This window comes from Peromyscus eremicus, chromosome 4, assembly GCF_949786415.1.
Source record: "Peromyscus eremicus chromosome 4, PerEre_H2_v1, whole genome shotgun sequence".
NCBI classification, from domain to species: Eukaryota; Metazoa; Chordata; class Mammalia; order Rodentia; family Cricetidae; genus Peromyscus; species Peromyscus eremicus.
Window position 1 is genome coordinate 57,481,112 of NC_081419.1, and position 20,230 is coordinate 57,501,341.

General features: G+C 38.8%; 2 protein-coding genes across 2 annotated transcripts in view; one reads left to right on the forward strand and one right to left on the reverse strand.

Moving 5' to 3' along the window:
* The window catches only part of Itga4 (integrin subunit alpha 4), an 82,151-nt gene extending 77,004 nt beyond the window's left edge, over window positions 1-5,147 (forward strand). The window contains exons 27-29 of the mRNA XM_059260784.1: window positions 277-396; window positions 774-905; window positions 3,165-5,147. Of these exons, the coding sequence (XP_059116767.1) occupies window positions 277-396; window positions 774-869 (216 nt within the window). The 3' untranslated portion in view covers window positions 870-905; window positions 3,165-5,147. The remainder of the gene's footprint in view (window positions 1-276; window positions 397-773; window positions 906-3,164) is intronic.
* Cerkl (ceramide kinase like) overlaps window positions 1-20,230 on the reverse strand; it is a 108,098-nt gene that overhangs the window by 1,659 nt on the left and 86,209 nt on the right. The window contains exons 6-13 of the mRNA XM_059260785.1: window positions 12,553-12,627; window positions 11,698-11,875; window positions 11,564-11,623; window positions 10,795-10,820; window positions 10,601-10,709; window positions 7,666-7,762; window positions 4,049-4,227; window positions 3,132-3,253 (exon numbers count right to left, since the gene is read on the reverse strand). Coding sequence (XP_059116768.1) covers window positions 3,172-3,253; window positions 4,049-4,227; window positions 7,666-7,762; window positions 10,601-10,709; window positions 10,795-10,820; window positions 11,564-11,623; window positions 11,698-11,875; window positions 12,553-12,627 — 806 coding nt within the window. The 3' untranslated portion in view covers window positions 3,132-3,171. The remainder of the gene's footprint in view (window positions 1-3,131; window positions 3,254-4,048; window positions 4,228-7,665; window positions 7,763-10,600; window positions 10,710-10,794; window positions 10,821-11,563; window positions 11,624-11,697; window positions 11,876-12,552; window positions 12,628-20,230) is intronic.

The window sequence follows — 20,230 nt, forward strand, 5'->3', positions numbered from 1 at the left end:
CACTACTCCAATTCAGGAGTCAGTGTGTGACCAGGTCATAGAGGACTTTCCACCCCTTACCTACTTCCCACAACTGATGGGAAGTTCACAGAGAGCAGTTTGGTAGCAGTGAGAATGGGGAGTATGAGGGGAGGTGCTGTAGAGCCCATTCTGCTCACTGTTTCTGCTTCTTTGGACTGAGACTAGGAACAGGACAGGGTGGGGAGCTCCTTGGAGGCTCTCAAGAGAAACGTCAACATTGCTGTGTCTGAGTGTGTGTTTGCTCTACTTGCACAGGTTCTCTTGGAAGGGCTCCATCACCAAAAACCCAAACGGCATTTCACCATCGTGATTATTACCAGCAGCTTGCTGCTTGGATTTATTGTACTTTTACTAATTTCATGTGTTATGTGGAAGGTAATCCTTTAACAATTATTAATTTCCTGTGTTATACGGACAGTCTACTTTTAATAATTACCAATAGTTAAACTACTCAGAATGTCTTTATTGTCCCTAACTGAATGTCTAATACTGATTTAAGATTTATTCTAATTTCAAGAGTCCATTTGGAAAAATGCATACAATGTTGAGTATCAATTTGTGGTGGAGTGTGTATATATCACTGCCAAGTCCAGAGTTAACCCAGCATGCTCCAAGCTGACTACCGTCTTTACACTCTCTTCACAGCTAGTGTAGCCTGGGACATAGTTTTAAAAGTATTCTACACTTATTAGATATTTGATGTGCATATTATTGGTTCAGAACTATACGCTTGTTATCTAATCTGTTTTCAGGCTGGGTTCTTTAAAAGGCAGTACAAATCTATTCTACAAGAAGAAAATAGGAGAGACAGCTGGAGTTATGTCAACAGCAAAAACAACGATGACTGAAGACTTTTAAATTAAGAGAACTGAACAAAGACTCAGGTAGGTTAGAGAAAGATCCTGTTCATAAGACCCAGGATAATTTCTCTTTTTCCACGTACTTGTAATCTTGTGACATACTATGTCTTAATGCAGGGAATAAATATCTCCAAGAAAGAAAATACAGAAAGGTTGCTTTCCAGCAGTCAAATGGAGCAGTAGAGAAAAACACTAAAGCTCTTGACTTACTCAAGAGAAGTGAACTTCTGAAGATAACTTGAAAGAAACTCCAGATTTAGCCAGACGGACTTAAAAGGAATAGTCTTTCAAGGAGATATTGACTACACATGCTCATGTCAGTGAAATAAATGCCACAGAATGGGCACTTGTTGGTTTCAAATACACTCTTGAGACATTTTCAAAGTATGATGATGATCTTTGAAGCCATTTAGAGTCTTTCAAAAAGCTGTTTCCGGATTTTCTGATGGATAAATCATTTTACAACAGTGGATTTGAAGATGGTCATTGGTGGCACGTCCTCACTGGGCTGTGTCCCTATGGCCCTTTTATTCAGCAAATACAAATTTTTAATGCCTGGTGAACAATATCCATGCAGAGCAGGATGGCTTCTGGACAAGTGTGGCTCCTGGACAAATGGCCCGCTGTGGACTTGTTTTTGCATGTACATACACTTTTCTAAAAGAGACAATTATGATTCTACTTTTTACTTTTATTAAGAGTGCCCGGGAATATTTTTTTTTCAAAATTTTATTTGTAAAACCAATCCTTAAGAATTTTATCCTCATAACAGATTATAAATATTGCACTTTAGCCAATACATGTTGATATAATATGAACCATAGATCACTGGTGATTTAAAACTGTGCAAAGAAAGATTAGGGAACCAATATTTCATAAAACATTCACTATTTCAAATTAAGCAAACATGAATATCTACTAGGATGTTGTTTTTTCTGGTTAAATATATATAATATATATATAATATATATAATATATATATATATATTTTAACCAGGACTGTTAAAAAAACATTGTTATACATATGGAGAAACAAGTTCATAGACTGAACTGCAAGTCACCAATGAAGCTTGTATGCAGTAACATAATAAATGTGACATCAAAATTCCCATGAGATAGTACATCTGATGTTACACAAGGTTCTATTTTAAAGGGAAATGTCTTCTACTTGGATTTTACATAATCATTTTTTGTACTATTTATTTCATACATGTGGTTTGATAAATATACATTTTCATCTGAATATTATATGTAAGAAAGCTATGGCCAGATTTTGAACATGTGTTGGATAAAAGGGCAGCCTTCACTATTAAAAAGAAAGATTGCTTTACAGGAAATCTCTGCTGCCAGCTGGCCCTTCCTCAGATTTCCTGATTTCCTGAGAGTTGCCTGTTCACAAGCCCATGGTCTGCGGCTGGAGAATGAGGGTGTGCTGGGGTTTGGAAGGGATTTTCTGAGCGATGAAACTTGAGTACAAGCATCAACTTTGTGTGCACAGACACAAAAATATTTAATTGAATGTTTTTATTTTTAAGGGCTATTTTTTTTGTACAAAAAGTACATATTTATGGTTTTCTCATAAGAATTAAAGTAGTTATTTCATGAGCGTATCTGTGTCAATACATGAAGATCAGTATCAGTCTAGACCTATCTTTTTAAAGGATGGTCTCTGAAGAAATTTACATTTGGATCATTACACTGTAAACTGTGACCACCCAACTTCAGCCTTTCAGGTACAAAGAACACAGCTACCTCCTGGGCCACATTTTTGCCCAGTTAGAAAGATACTTTATGTATATTTTTAAATAAAACTTATTGTAAACTTAGAAATTTACCTGTATAATAAGCTTAAAAATCTTGTTACTTCAAAAGATGACATTTTGGGGTTGGCTTGGGGGACAATAGCCTAAGTGAAAAGATTTTTTTTTTTAATTAAGTAGTTATTCATGGTTATATCACTAGCTCCTTGTGGAGTTTGCAATTTTATAAAATCTATATTTTATCAGGCTATAAAAATTGTAAAAAATTAATAACAAAAATTATCTTCAATAATATTGACATAGCACAGTGTTGTTTATATTAGATCCAACAAATGCCTTCCAAAAATCAGAATTTGATTTTTCATTGATTTCATATTTTTATCTTGATTTTCAAAAACCTAGATACTATTTCTAATTACATTAAGATAGATGTTTTAAACAGACATTTTCATTCAAAAATGCATTTTCTATTTGTGTATATGTTACATACCATATTCCTTCATAGTAAATTTCTACTTTACAGATTTCTTTTATATGCAATTACATGCTACTTTGGAATCATTCATTTCTTCCAGGCTTCCTCCATAAAGCCTGATCAGTCTTGGGTGCAGTCTGTAAATAATAATATAAAACTGATTATCTCATTTACCTGCCATTGTTATTTTTCACACACCTCATGAGTGTGTTACATAAAGCACAGATTAACAACCAACGAGCAGGACTACAAGCCAGCAAGCTGAAGGACCAAAACTCCAACATTTGTGACCATTCCAGAACCTTCTCGATCACCTTTCCAGCCTGGCTAATATCTTTCAATGCCTCTGTGAAGAGCCAGTTGTTTGAGAACATCCCATCTGGGGGTGCTCCATATGCACTTCAAGGCTGCTAAAAGCCAGAAGGCTTACTGGGAGTGAGTGTGTAGGCTCCTACAACTGTTCATACCCATCATTCACTCTTGTCAATATGTACAATGTGGTAAATGCTTTGTAAAGCTTGAAAAAAAAAAAAGCCCCCATACTTTATATGCTGTCTTGAAATAAAAAGCAGGACTTGATTAAAAAGCAGTGTTCAACACAGTATTATGGTATTACAGCCCAGTTTGGGGGAGGGGGCTAGAAACTGTGGCACTATAAATATTATATTTCCAAAAGGCTTAAAACTTCCGTCTAAGACCAACATTGTAAATTGTAAACATATTATCAGTATAGCTTATGCAAAGTAATGATTTGCAATGCCAGCACAAATGCTCATATTTGTATTTATTGAACTGTGTGCGTGTCTTTTTACAGTTTGCTAACTTACTGGTTTTTAATCTTCTATACGGGCATTTAAGAGGAAGAACCTCATATTCTGCTAGTGGCGTTATGTCTGCTATTCTGCACAGCAAGTGTGAAATAGTGGACTTACCTAATGTGGACCTCGGATGCAGCTTCCATTAAGTCACCATCTACATTCCAAGGAAATCTGCTTTCTGGAACAATTGCAAGGTTCCCACCCTCCTCCTGCTGGTTGTATCCATTGCTTTTACCCCTTGGACAGATTTTTACTTCTTCAATGGTGTAAGTCTCCACAAAGGGAAAATTGAACTAAATAGAACAAATGCAGATAATAGTGATGCCTTATTGTGTCTCTTATTACAAATAAGTTTCACCATCATACTGACATTTTTTATTGTTTTGAAACTCTGACAAGATAGCCCAGGTTTTCTGGGGGAAAAAAAATGCCTCTTCCCAGAAGCTTTTCAGGTCCAACCAACTCTACTGTATGACAGACAGTTCATACTTGTGAAGAATTTCCAACAATAACAATGCTATAATTTCCATTTAACGATAGACTTTTCAATTGATCCCACTGACTTCATTGTTACCTTGTTTAGCTAATGTGAAACAAATCTGAGCATTAAGTTTCACACTTGGAATTTAATTCAAAAGAACCTAAATCCAAACTTATAGACAGTACATAAGAAAAAGGGAAAAGGCAATCAAATACGATTTCCCAGATCTTCACCTGCTATTTTAACAAATGGACACAAGGGTCAAAATAGTTGTTATTAACCATTCTAGAACGTCACTGGGTGATGTTCAAGTTGCATTTTTTTCTTCTTTGCCAAAGGAAATTATTGGGGGTTGAGGAAACAATGAATCCTCAATTATATCTGTGTAGAACCTTCTTCCAAGTAGGATGAAGTGCAAAGACAAGAAGGGTTAGGACTTGAATATCTGGGGTAGGGAACAGATACGATTTAGCCCTTCATAGCTGTTCTTGGTAACTCACAGAAATTCATAGCCTATGAAATGGTGGTCATGCAGTCGCTTCTCTAAGGATGAGGCAGGCACTGAAAGCTTTATACCCAGTGCTGGAAATCTAATGTAGTCATGACTCAAATAGCCTCACTGAGATCCAGGCTGGTCAGAGTTGTTTGGAGCTGAGGTGACCATGGACTCCACTGTGTAACTCACTTTATTGTACAGTTTAAGCTATAATATCTCCTGGGCCTTTGTTCTTTGTATGTAAACTAAGGGTTTCGGGGGGAAAGATTAGCCCTTAATTTGTTTTAAACAACTTATACAACTTTGTGCTTCCTTGAGGTGTATATGCAGAAAGGGGAGGGGAGACTATGTTTATTAAGGGATAATTCCCTAGCCATTCTAAAAATCTGAAATGATTACTGATTAGTAACTGTATTCCTAATAAAATTATTTGGCTATCTTAATTTCTTTGAAGAACTCAATTGCAAAAAGGTTCAACATAAATTGTGTCCCCCATCCAAGAATTCATATGCTGAAGTCCTGATCTTGAGTGTCTTTCAGAACACAACTGTTTTTGGAAATATGGTTTCACACAACTACATTAAACATAGATCTAATCCAACATGACTTGTGTCCTTGTGAGTGGTGGAAGTTTAAATTAATTGAAAAATTCAAGGGATTCATGTGTCCCAAGGGACAGCTACATGAAAATACAGTTAGAGAAGAACCATGCTCCAAAGAGACAGTGGCCTCATGAAAAAGTAAACCAGCTCATAGCTTCCTCAAGTTTTAGCACTGAAAGGGTGAGAAAATGGGTTATCAACGCCCATGTAGTACGTATTGAGGAAATGGGATGCTGTCCTTGGTAAACAGGTAAGAGGAGGAGAAATCAAGTGTTTTAGGAAAGCTCAACAAAAATTGCAAAATAAAAGAAAAAGACAAATAAACTGAAGCTATAGAAGTGAAAAGAAGTAAGGTTTGAATTCAGACGAGGGAGAAATATAAAAATGAGAACTAACAGAAGCAGCTGAGGTAATGTTGTGAGGAGATGGGGAGGGGGTTTCAGAGAAACTGCAGTATGGGGAGAGTGCAGAAGGGGGAAAGTCAAGGTCAGCCATGGGTCTGTTGGACTGGGAGGCCTGTAGGGGGGCACACATACAAACTTCCCAGCACAGGGGAAGCCCAGGGGTCCTACAGATCTGACAACCCTTGAAGAGTGTGTGCTTACACAGCAAGCAATTGAAATAATGAGAACAAAGAGAATACCCAGGAGATGGGATCCGTAGAAGGTAGAGTTCTTTTAAAAGTTTTAAAGTCACTTGCCAAAGGTGGCCACAGAGAACAAAAAATGTTGGGAGAAGAGCCAGCAAGAGGGCACAGTTGAAAAAGCCCTGAAGGGTAGTTTTATCCTCCATTTTATTGAGTTGGGAGTCACTATAAAAATAGTGAGGTGATCGTCAATGTATTCTACAACTGTTCACAAATATTGACATTCCGGCCATGAAAATGTGGTTCAGAGAATGAAATGCTAAAACAATTTGCAATTTGTTTCCTTCCCACATACTAGCACTGCTGCGGATTCATCATCACACAGCAGAGAATCCTATTGTAAATAACATATATGTAGTCTTTTTCACATGGTAAAGTTTTTTAAAAAATGCATTACATACTATCATATTTCCATATTTGCCTATAATTTATAGAAATTATTATGTGAATTACATATGATTATAAACACCAGATAAATGTAATTCTTTATTGTAGTGTGAAATTATGAGGCAAATATGGGGGATCTGGAGGGCTGGAGAGATGGCTCAGCTGTTAAGGGTGCTTGCTGCCTTTCCAGAGGACCCAAGTTTGGTTCCCAGTACAAATGTCAGCTCACAACCACCTGACTCTAACGCAAGCCCTCTTGTGGCTTCTAAAGGCAGAAACAGACTCTCTCTCTCTCTCTCTCTCTCTCTCTCTCTCTCTCTCTCTCTCTCTCTCTCTCTCTCTCTCTCTTTCTCTCTCTCCCCTCCCTCCCTTCCTCCCTCGCTCCCTCCCAAGTTGCTAGAGTGTGTGATCAACAGTCAGCCTCTGATGGTTAGCTGGATTTACTGCCCTCCTCCTCCCATTTGTCCTCTCCTAACTACATCCAAGCACCATTTATAACATTAAGAATGTGTCCATCTACAGGGTTTTCCAGCCACACCTGTGTATTTCAAGACTAACAGCTGGGGCATAGTGCGAGCCCAAGAATATAGCTCATCATAGGTACTATTTCTCTTTTAGTCTAACCACTTAAGTGGAAGTATCTCTACATACGTTTTGAATAACATCTATAAAATGGGTAAGCACATATCTGCAAATCTATTACAATCCATGAATATGAAGCAGGTGGTAAACAAATGTCAGTAAAATCTTAGCATCACAAGTTTAGAATCTGCTGCTGTAAAACGAAAAAGATGGAACGCTCAGATTTCACTACTTTTCACTCTGAAGAACAGCTTGTGTGTGTGTAATTGTACCCCTAACTTCCTTCACTTTCCAATGTAATACTAGAATTTTGGTTTTTCTTTGCACAATGGAAAAAAGTATAACCCATATGTCAAAAGGAGGAAATGGCACACACGTTTCAAACTTTAAATGAGGGGCTGGGGGAAAAGGGATTAATGTAGGCAGAAGAAAAAAAAAAGGTTTTTCATGAGGCAAGACCTGATGTTACTCTCTGATGCCTCTTTCTCTCCATGATTTTGAACCTTGCAAAAACATAACAAAAAGAAATGGCTATACCTGATTCTTTATGCTGGAGTATCTCTTCAGGTGCTTTACAAATTCTGGTCGAGTAGTGTTCCGTACAACTATGAGAGCCATGCTTCCATTATTTAATCTGAAATTAAACATTTGTATTCAAGAATTAAGAAGTTTATCATAGACTGTGTCTGAAACCACCCCCATATCATTTTGGCTCACAAACATAGTATTCACCAGGGGATACTGATCAATATCAAAAAATCACCATGTTGAACTGACCTAAAATGTTTAAACTACATTTTGCTGTGCTCTTGTTGAAGTGAGAGAATCTTTCAAACTAGTTTTATTAATCCCTAGGGTTTCTTCTCAGCAAAACCTGACTGCAGGGCTCTTCGAAAATCAAACCTTCACACACCCTAATCAAGGAGTAATATTAAATCTGCCACAATTATTTAATAGTTCTGAACATGAAGCTAAGGATGCATTTTGAAAAGTATATGGTGACATAGTGTACATCCGCAAATGGTCTGAGATAACCTGCAGCTAGATGTTTTTCTAAAATCTAAACTGTTTATTTACGGGCAGAAGGTCTATGTGACACAGAAGACAAGTCAAAGTTCCCTGGGTAGAGGAGGTGGAGGGAACAATAGCTACGGCAAATGTTCAACTACCGCATATGTTCAACTAAACGACAGAGCATTTTAATCTTGCAGGACACTTCCATCCAACAAGAGAGACTAGAAATATAAAGGTGTGGTCTAGTGCCAACCTAGCCATACACAAATTCATTAGCTTTAGAAGACATTTTGCAGAAATACATGCAAATAATTTCATGCTTGATTTCAGTGCAAACACAAAGTTGTCCCAAGTATACCAATGATATTAAAAGGAGCCTTTAAATCTATAGAGGCTCAAGTAGAGCTGTGAGGACCCTTAGAGGTCACCTCATCTTCTAGCCGTTCTATGTAAGGATGGACCACTCCCAATGGAAGGCACATAGTGGCAAACAAAAGAATCACTGGCAGCAAAGCTCTTATCTTCAGATAAGGGCCCAATACCCCCACTATCCACCATGTTGTCTATTCCATCTGGAAGCAAACAGCACCAAAGTGCTCATGGCATCGTCTTTATATATTATTTTTCTTAGTGGTATGGTTTTATAAACACTATCCCTTCTCATTTGTTCTACATGTTTGCATTTTGAAGAGAACTACTTCTAGATTCAACATGGATATTTGCTTCAAAGGATGTGCAAATAAAAGAGAATACCTCTAATTCTGTGAAGATATAAAAGGCCTCACTGCTTATTTCATTAAAATGTAGCCAAAAGACTCCTATGCATCATTGTTTACATTGAGTGAACCAAAATGTCTCCCTGACTGAAAACATCAACATAACCCAGATCCCCTGCCAGAGAAGTACATGCTCTTAACTACTGAGCCATCTCTCCAGCTTTCAGATTAAGGATTTGCTTGTAGTAGAACTGGAGAGCATAGACATTCACAAGAAACCCCAATGTTTGGTATACTATTCTCAACAAGCAGTGAGGTGAAAGCAAGCAAAGAGGCACAACACAAAGTTATGTCAAGACCCAAGGAGTACTTTAGCCAGAGGGTTAGTAAAATGCCAGTGACTATATGGCAGTTTTTTACAGTTCAAAATTGTTCACACTCTATTGTGCGGACAAATCCTTTAGGAAGATTTTATATCATACAAAGAGAAACTACCTTGTTTACCCATATTTCTCTGTAGCAGGAATCTTAGAAGGTCTTATTAATAAAATCAAACCTGTAGCCATGTATTGGGGTGAAGCTGGAAGATCAGAGAACCAGAACAAGCCACAGCTAACCTCACCAGGCCAACTTCTCAACTGATCTTGTTTCCTCAGACTGGAGGCTTCTCAGTCCTCATTCAGAATGGGTCTCAGCTGAACTGCTGCTAGAAGCCTGAAAGCTTAACCAGCCAAATGCTTAACCAGCCCAAATGCTTAACCAGCCCAAATGCTTCTAGTTCCTGTTCCTCGTGCCTTATATATCTTTCTGCTTTCTACCATCACTCCCTGGGATTAAAGGCTCGCTTTCTGGGATTAAAGGCATGAGTCACCATGCTTGGCTATATCCTTGAACACATGGATTTCTGCCTAACTCTGCCTCCCAAGTGCTGGGATTAAAGGCGTGTGCTACCACTGCCTATCCTCTATGTTTAATATTGTGGCTGTTCTGTCTCTGACCTCAGATAAGTTTATTAGGGTGCACAATATTTTGGGGAACACAATACCACCACATTTCTCATTCTTTTCCAAAAGTAATACTTTATTAATTCTTTGAGAAGTTCATATATTTTGATAATATTAACCCCCATTTGTTCCCCTAATTCCACCCAGATCCACTCCCTACATTCTCACCCATTCCCAACTTCATGTTATCTTTGGTCTCCCAATAATACACTGACTCTATTTTGTATTGATCAACTCATGAATGTGGGGGCCATGCACATGATCAACTACCAGTGGCCACATCCTTAAAGAAAACTGGTTCTTCCTTCTCTCAGAAACCATTGACAGTTCTTCCCCCCATCAGCTAGGGGTGTGGGCACGAGACCCTCCCTGTACCATGCTAGAGCATTGACTGGCTGAATCTTACACAGATCCTGTTCCGGCAACCACAGCTGCTGTTGAATGCATCAGTACTGTCTTGTCCAGAAGACACCATTTTACTACAGTCCTCCTCTGACCTCAGGCTCTTACAGTCTCTCCACCCCTCTTCCATAATGGTCCTTGAGCTTTGGTGGGGATCAGGAGGATGATACAGATGCCCCATTTGTAGCTGAGCACTCCATTCACTGACACTTATCCTCTGCACTTTTATCAGAGAATACATGTTTAACACATTTCTAGATAGCAAATAGTTAAAGTATTCCCAAAGAGAAAATTATTTATAAAACGTAAGCATTTAGCAGTCCTCGAAATACTCACCTGGTGTCAGGTGCAAAGCCCCTGGGAGCCACTGAACACAGACAGGGAATTGCCATGACGCTGATGTTCAAGAACTGCCCTTGGATGGTTTGCCACTGACCACTACAGTCTAAAGGAAATGGAAGTGGGTGGTTACTTTCTCTCCCCAGTCACTAGCGCAAGGTAGGGCTTACAGCACATTCTTTCTCACTCACCAGATTCTGGAGATTGTTCTGTATTTCTAGACATAACAGAAACAAAAATATGTCACACATATGCAAAGCTAGCATCTACTAAACATGAGGAGACTAGAGAACCCATAATTGCATATGTAAAACATTCCTTAATAGATTATCACTTAAGGTATAAATGTATTATAAGGAACAATTTTCATTTCTTAATGACCGGAACTCTTCCTCAATGTTCCTTTAATATTTAAATTCCATGCTATTCCAAAAATTCTCATAAAGACCAAAACTGTGTGTTTGAGGCTTGTGGCTGTACCTAAAGTCTGGATCCTGGCAGGCACTCAAATAAATGTTAGACGGATAGATTGTTGGATGACTGTCTGTCTGTCTGTCAGTCTGGAGGGATGGTTGCTTCTGAAGACAGGTGATAAACTCTGTTTACTAGAAGATGTAGAAGTATATGATTCTATACTCTTCATTAGTATTTGAGAAAAAGCTAAAAAGTACAAGTTTGATATAAACTGCTTATATCAAAGTAGTTTATTCTTTGAAGAGAAATAAAGAGGTACAGTGGTTAAGATCACTGACTGCTCTTGCAGAGGGCCCACGTTCAGTTCCTATCACCACATGGCAGCTCACAATTATCTGTAACTTCAGTTTCAGGGGATCTGACACCTCTTCTGGTCTGGGCACCAGACATGTATATGGTACATACATGCAGGCAAATCAATTGTACATTTTTTATTCAAAATAAAAATGAGTAACTATATCAACATTACACAGAGCTTTTATTTACCTTTCTTGTTCATCCTGAGAGCAACCAGCTGGTAAAAATGATATTTTGCAATCCTCTGGCCTAAATAATGAAATTCATAATGAATAGTCATTGATGTTAGGATACAGAATTTTTGCCTTAAGAAAAGCACTTACTGAAGTTTGGCCAAAGCTTTGAGTACAGCAAAGTCTCTCCGCCGACTCGGGGACATCCATCGGTATTTCTCTGCCAGAGCCAAAGTCCTTCCACCAAAGCCGAACATGGCCGAGAACCCAAAGCGAAGAAGCTTGCCAGCAGAGCTAAATGTGCAGACATCTACTGTCTGTATGTGACCTTGGATGGTGTATTCAGTCCACCAGTGAGTGGTTACAGCAGCAGACAGCAGAGAGAATGTTTATTTACTTAAGGAATATTGCCAGGTACCAAACGTCATAGCTACTACCCTTGCTTTCTCTTCATCTGTCTTTACTATAACAACTGTAAATGCCACTTTCAACTTTTCCAGGTGATGAGCAAAGAAACTCATATTAGTAAATCTTATAGCCTTGCATGTGATGCCAAAGTAGATGTACCAGGAAAACAGAGTTAATATTAGTTTTGTATTGCATTTATCTAAACTTGAATGCTATCACACATGAGTATGCCCTGGTAGTTTTCCTATAATATGATTTTACATCCTGAAGTGCAAGCCAACAATAGTGCAGATTACATATGCAAATGTATGCATGGACTTTTTCCATTGTGTTTTAAAACTGATTTTAAAAACCATTACTGTATTTTTCCCATCAAGATTATAGTCAAACTTCGTTTATTGCTCTTTTCAAAGCAAGTAGTTGAAATGAAAGGCAATTTAACTAGAAGATGACTTGCCTTTGAGCTTTAGTCAAACATTTCTATGCTTAGAGACAGAGAACTTACCATTCCTAGATAAGACTGACAGAAACACAATAGTTACTTATGTGAACAAAAACTTCCTTATTCCACCTGGACCTCTCTAGAAGAATTCTTACCCATTATTATGTGCATAGTTGCAGTCACTACGTGAGAAATTCCACAAAGAGAATGTGCCAATACATTCGTAGATCCTGCCAAAACAATTTTAAAATACATATCAGTAGAGTCTGTGTTTTAAATTAACATGTGCTCTTATTAGACATAACCATAACCATGTATGTTCAGATGAAAATTAATGGAAGTTTATGACAGAAAAATTGATTAAAAAAACATTAGAAATACAGCTTTCCTTTCACAGCACAGATAAATGTCAAATGTTTGCAGAACTGTCAAACTTCTATGTGGTGGTATTGTGTTCCCCAAAATATTGTGCACCCTAATAAACTTATCTGGGGTCAGAGACAGAACAGCCACTAGATACAAAGACTAGAAAATGGTGGCACTCACACCTTTAATCCTAGCACTCCAGAGGTAGAAATCCCTCTGGATCTCTGTGAGTTCAAGGCCACATTGGAAACGGCCAGGCATGGTGACACACGCCTTTAATCCCAGAAAGCAAGCCTTTAATCCCAGGGAGTGATGGTAGAAAGCAGAAAGGTATATAAAGCATGAGGACCAGAAACTACAAGCATTTGGCTGGTTAAACTTTCAGGCTTCTAGCAGCACAGTTCAGCTGAGACCCATTCTGGATGAGGACTCAGAGGCTTCCAGTCTGAGGAAACAAGATCAGCTGAGAAGTTGGCCAGGTGAGGTTAGCTGTGGCTTGTTCTGTCTCTCTGATCTTCCAGCGTTCACCCTAATAACTGGCCTCAGGTTTCATTTCATTAATAAGATCCATTTAAGATTCCTACTACACTTCTAAATGATTTAAAAGTTAGAAAAACTTCTCCCCTTGCCCCTTGACACCTGCAGCTGGTGGGGTACCTGACCCAACCCCTCACCAGCTACAGCATTCAGCAGAATGGGTCCTCTGCCTCCTGTGGACAGTACAGTAGAGTAGACAGGGGTACAGGTAAGCCAGCCCTGAGGACCTGAGATGGGCATAGCCAGTACAGCCTCCCTTGTCTTCAGTGTGGTGGTGGAAAGGAGGGAAAGACGCCCTCCCCTCTTGCCCCTACCACCTTTAGTTGGTGAAGGAGCTGAATCATTTACCAGATGCTACACTCAGGAAAGCAGGCCCTGTGTCTTGTCTGGACAGCACAGCAGAACTGACCCTATTGAGGAGGGCACAGGAAGCCAATCCTGAGAACGTGAGCATGGGAGACCTAACCCCACCCCTCATCTGCCATATGGTGGCATGGGTTGGGGGAGAGATGCCCATCAAGGCCTGAGGCAGGAGGGAGAGCTGGCCCTGAGGTTATAAGAGCAGGAGAGCTGCTCCTGCCCCCCACCAGCTGCAACACTAAGGAGAGCAGGCCCTGCACCTCACCTGGACAGCACAATAGAGCTGAGCCTGCTGGTGGGGGTGTGAGTGAGCCAATCCCAATGTTGTGAACATGGAAGAGCTGTCCCCATTACTCATCTGTCACATGGCAACACGAGCAGGGAAGAGATGTTCCTCCCCACTGCACTACCCAGCCCCACACCTAAGGCAGGTGGAAGAGCTGACCCTTAGGTCATAAGAGCAGGAGAGCTGCTCCTGCCCCTCATCAGCTGCAGCACTCGGGAGCAGGCCCTACACCTCACCTGGGCAACACAGTAGAGCTGTCCTTGAAGGTGTAAGTGTGGGAGAACCGATCCTGAGGACACAAAAGCAAGAGAAATAGCCCCCCCACACACACACTTGATCTTTGCTGCAAATGGTGAACTAGCCGGGCAATTCTGGAAACTTTACCCTGGTGACGAGGACATGGGAGAGCTGACAGGCTGACCAACCCTGAAACTACCCAGGCCCAGAACCAGAGTTATGTGTTGGCCCACCCCAACATCCACCCCATCTGTGAACTCCTGGATGGTGGGGTGGGGGTGGGGAGTGGGCCCTGCAGACCCAGGACTGCAAAATGTCCATGACACAGGGCAGCAATGGGATGTCCAGGAAGAGTTCCAGTGAGGGCCATGTGTCGGTGGTGTAGCAGAGACCAGGGGCCTCGAACCAGACCAATAATTCTTTGTGATGAACACCTACATGTAAAAATCTATGGATAAAGGGGTTTACTGTGTGACTTACTGTACCACACTAGAGCTTCCATGACAAGATTATCCCTTTATTACTTTTTTCCCCCTTTCTTCTCTTAAATTTTATTTTGTTTTATTTTTTGGGAGGTGGGGGTGGGTGGGTGATATCAAGAGACATGATGTGGAGACATGATGTGAAAGACACAAAGAATAAATAAAAGTAAAATTAAATAAATAAAAGTTAGAAAATACCCCAAAATATTAGAAAATGGGCTGGAACCCAGTGATATACAGTGCTTATAAGGCTAGCATATGTAAGGCCTCTCTCAGGTACCACAAATTAGAGAATAGTTTATTGACTCATAGCTATTTTGATCATGATATATATTCTCCCTTCAAAATTACAATTATATAGAGGCTTATTCCATCCAACTTTAATGAATAAGCCTTTAGCTTCTATACAAAAATGGGCACTAACAGCAGAAGAATGTCTGTATTGAGCAAAGACAAATGCATAGATATATAAATAAGAAAAATTTAGTCAATAATGAAAAAATACCTTATCATTTTAAACTCTGACAGGCACGTTCAAAATACATTCTGTGAATCTTAGAGGTAAAACTTTCACTTCAAATGGGTTTCCTTTCTACATCTGAGAGGAAAACTGTCCCATGTGAAGAGAATACTTAACTTGATTATTGCCATCTAAAAATGTGTTACAAGACATAATTTCTGATTTTCATAATCATTGTGCTAATCTAAATACTCTAGGATTCCACCATCTACTCACTGAAGGGAAAAGCTCCCTACTGAAGGTCCTGTGATGTTTATATGTGACCAACATCATACAGGCTTGCTTCCAAAGGGTGAAGTAACCACTCCTCCTTCCAAGGCCAGTAAGAACATTGGAATGTATGGGAAGAGGGTAAATTGGACAATCCCCTGGATTTGGCTAGCCAGGGGCATTTCTGTGACCATGACCAAGCACTTCAGTAGTGTCACTGGCAGCTGTCCTTTGATATTCAGTTGCAGAAGCTGAAACATCTCAGCTGCTGCTACTGTCAACTAAGATGTCATTGAAATAAGCATTACATAACCAAATATTGAACAACAATAAGCACATTTTAATAACTAATGACAAATAAGCATAATTAAACCGAAATTCTAGCCATAACAATACCATGCCACCAAAGTTCACCTCACTAACTGCTAAAGTCATTCCGACTGATTTACCAAAAACAAGCTATGCTCTGACTCTAATTACTTAAAATATGACAATATGACCGTTTACTGAAATGTGCCCACTATGAACAGCACACAGATATCAAAATCATCCTAGTTTTGGTCAGAACAGTTACTCAAGAGAACTAGATAAAGAAATTGGAAAAGAAAGAGTTAAATTGTCATTGGTGCAAATAAAACCATCATTTAGAGAACCCCAAAGACTTCAGTAAAGTTGCAGGATACAAAATTAATATGTACATATAATGTTTTTATTTACTTATAGCAAACTGTCGCAAAGAAATCAAGACAATAAGCCATTTACAAATACTACCAAAGATACTTAGCAAATTTCCCTGAAAAAATAAAGGACTTGTAAGCTTAAAGCTATAAACATCAATGGAAGAGATTGAAGGTGACAGAAATAAATGCATAGCTATCTTGTGTTCACAAACTAGAAGAGATAATCCTGCTAAAATATCGGTACTATCCTAAGCAGTCCCTATCAAAGGATCCAAAGCAATCTCTATGAAAATTTACATAGAGATTACACCCTAACTTCAAAAGCTACTATAAAGCCCTAGTCATTGAAACAGCATGCTGCTGGCATTAAAAACAGGTATATATATCAACAGAATATAAGACCAAGATCCTAAATGGATAACTCCAGCACTTATGGTGAACTGATATTCCATAAACGTACAAAAACAAAACAACAAAAGGAAGTTATAGTCACCAAAACTAGACACTGGATGTCCACACACAAGAGAGTGAAATCAGACTCTCACATAACTTGTACCCAAACCCAGCTGACAATGGATTAGATACTGCCAGACCATTAGTGGGAGCCAAGAGATGGGGAGAGTGCAATGCTGTTGTTCTAATTCCCAAAGGAAAAATGTACACATAGGATTAAACCCCACTGAAAAGCTTCACATAGATCAAGAAACTCTAGAGTTGGAGATGACCAACAGAACTGGAAAACACATGGAACACCCATAGCTGATGAGGAGCTTACATCCAAAATACAGACAAGTGTCATTTGTGAAGGTGACCCAGCCTGAGAAATATGTTTTTAAGTGCCTTTGTCACCATGCCAACATCAAAGAGCAGATTCATACAATCCAGGATGGTATAATCTTGAACATACCTAAACTATATGCCATTGCTCCTAGCTTCAAGCCAGGTTACTGTGCTGGACAATATCGATAACCCTAACACCATGGTAAGGCTATATCTAAAGTAGAGGAAAAATACCAAGAAGGATTTTAAAAACAACAATCAAAGGTGCTTATGTACCATGAGTGGGGCTTCCAGAAATGAGGTTGATTAAATCAAGGCATGGGTGTAAAGGACTTGGACAATGCTGCACACTATTATCAATTGCATAAATGTTATACTCCTGTATTATAGTAAATTTAAAGTTTTTATTAGTACTAAGTTAACTTTAGCTTCTTGTGCATTTATAACCTTTTACATTTTTAAAACTTTTTGACTCTTTTTCTACTAACTGGAATTCCCCCCCCCCTTTTACTGAAAATATATTCTTTTCTCATACAATATATCCTGACTAAAGTTTCCCCTCCCTCTACTCCATTCAGTTCCTCCACACCTCACCTTCCATCCAGATCCACTCCCTTCTTTCTGTCTCTCATTACAAAAGAACAGGCTGTTAAGAGGTAACAACAAAACATAAAAAATAAGGTATAATAAGATAAAACAAAACCCATCAAATTGAAGTCGGACAAGGCAATCCAATAGAAGGTTAAAAAAAAAAGCCCAAGAGAAGGCACAAGAATCAAAGATCCACTCGTTCACACTCGTGAGTCCCATAAAAATACTAAACTAAAAGCTATGATATATACACAGAGTACCTGGTGAAAACCCATGTAGGCCCAGTGCTTGCTACTTCAGTCTCTGAGTTCATATGGGCCTTGCTCAGTCGATTTAGGGGGCCTTGTTCTCCTGGTACCCTCCTTCCCCTCTGGCTTTTACACTTTCTTTCTGTTTAATCTTCCAAGGGTTCCCCTGAGCTCTGATGGGAGGGATTTGATGGACACATCCCATTTGAAGCTGTGTGTTCCAAGGTCTCTCTCTCCCTCTCTCTCTATAAATAATGTTTGGCTATGGGGCTCTGTATTTGTTCCCATCTGCTGCAGGAAGAAGCCTCTCTGATGATGTCTGAATAAGGCACTATCTATGAGTTCATAACAGTTATGTTAAACTATGGACTTTTAAAATTATGTCCTTGCTGTGGGATATCTTTCTGTGTGCTGTGAATATGTGTTGCTTCCATTAGTTAATAAATAAAGCTGCATTAGCCTATGTCAGGGCAGAATGGAGCCAAGCGAGAAATCCAAGAGAGACAGAGAGAGAATGGTAGAGTCAGGGCAGATGCTGCAAGCGGCTGCCAAGAGAAGTAGGATGTGAGAGAGCAGGTAATGCCATGAAGCCACGTGGCAAAACATAGATTAATAGGAATGGTCTGAGTTAAGTTGTAAGAGCTAGCTAGCAAGAAGCCTGAGCCATCGGCCATATAGTTTGTAATTAATATAAGCCTCTGTGTGTTTACTTGGGACTGAGCAGCTGTGGGACTGGGTGGGACACATGAAAACTTACATCTATATTTGGAGCTCAACATGGGGCATGAGTTTCCACCTACAACCTGAGAGAACTTAAAAAGAGATACTAGAACAGAGGTAAGAGCAGCTTCCTAGTTCATGTCTCTCATTACTGACCACAGTACAGAGGCAGGTAACAGAAAGTCTACAAACTCATAGAAACTGAACAGCTCTCTATAGAATGACTACTGTGCCAAGAAAGAAATAAGAAAAAAATTAAAGACTTCCTAGAATTCAATGAAAATCAATGCACATCATACCCAAACTTATGGGATGCTATGAAAGTGGTACTAAGAGGAAAATTCATAGCATTAAGTGCCTGCATAAGGAAATTGTTGAGATCTCATACTAGCAACTTAATAGCATGTCTGAAAGCTCTAGAACAAAAAGAAGCAAATACACCCAAGAGGAGTAGATGGCAGGAAATAATCCAACTGAGGGCTAAAATCAATAAAATAGAAACAAAGTGAATAGTACAAAGAATCAATAAAGCAAAGAGATAGTTCTTTGAGAAAATCAACAGGATAGACAAACCCTTATTCAAACCTAAAAGACACAAAGATAATATCCAAATCAACAAAATCAGAAACAAAAAGAGGGATATAACAGCAGACACTGAGGAAATTCAGAGAATCATTAGGTCATACTTCAAAAACCTGTACTCCACTGGATTGGAAAAATCTAAAAGAAATGGACAAATTCCTTGATAGATACCACTTACTAAAGTTAAATCAAGGTCAGATAAACAGTTTAAATAGACTTATAACCCCTAAAGAAAGAGAAGAATTCAACAAAAGTTTCCCAACCAAATAAAAGCCCAGGGCCAGATAGTTTTAGCACAGAATTCTACCAGACTTTCAAAGAAGAACTAATAGCAATACTCCTCAAATTATTCCACAAAATAGAAACAGAAGGAACATTGCCAAATTCATTTTGTGAGGCCACAGTCAGCCTGATACCCAAACCACACCAAGATTCAACAAAAAAAGAGAAATGCAGACTAATTTCCCTCATGAATATTGATGCAAAAATACTCAATAAAATACTGGCAAACCAATTTTGAGAACACATCAAAAGATCATCCACCATGATCATCCCAGAGATGCAGGGATGGTTCAACATATGAAAATCTGTCAATGTAATCCAGCATATAAACAATCTGAAAGAAAAAAAACTCACATGATTATCTCATTTAGATGCTGAAAAGCCTTTGACAAAATCCTACACCCCTTCATAATAAAAGTCTTAGGGAGATCAGGGATGCAAGAAACATAACTAAACATAATAAAGGCAATTTACTGCAAGCCTAAAGCCAACATCCAATTAAATGGAGAAAAACTCAAAACAATTCCACCAAAATAAGAAACAAGACAAGGTTGTCCACTCTCTCCATATCTATTCAATATAGTACTTGAAGTTCTAGCTAGAGCAATAATGGAGATCAAGAGGATATAAACTAAAAAGGAAGAAGTCAAAGTATTGCTATTCACAGATAATATGATAGTATATATAAGCAACTCCAAAAATTCTACCAGGGAACTCCTACAGCTTATAAATCCCTTCAGCAAAGTGGCAGGGTACAAGATTAACTCAAAAAATTTAGTAGCTCCCCTATATGCAAACAACAATCATGCTGTGAAAGAAACCATGGAAACAATAGCCACACATAATATAAAATATTTTGGGATAACTCTAACTAAGCAAGTAAAAGACCTCTATTGCAATAACTTCAAGCCTTTGAAGAAAGAAATTGAATAATATATCAGAAAATGTAAAG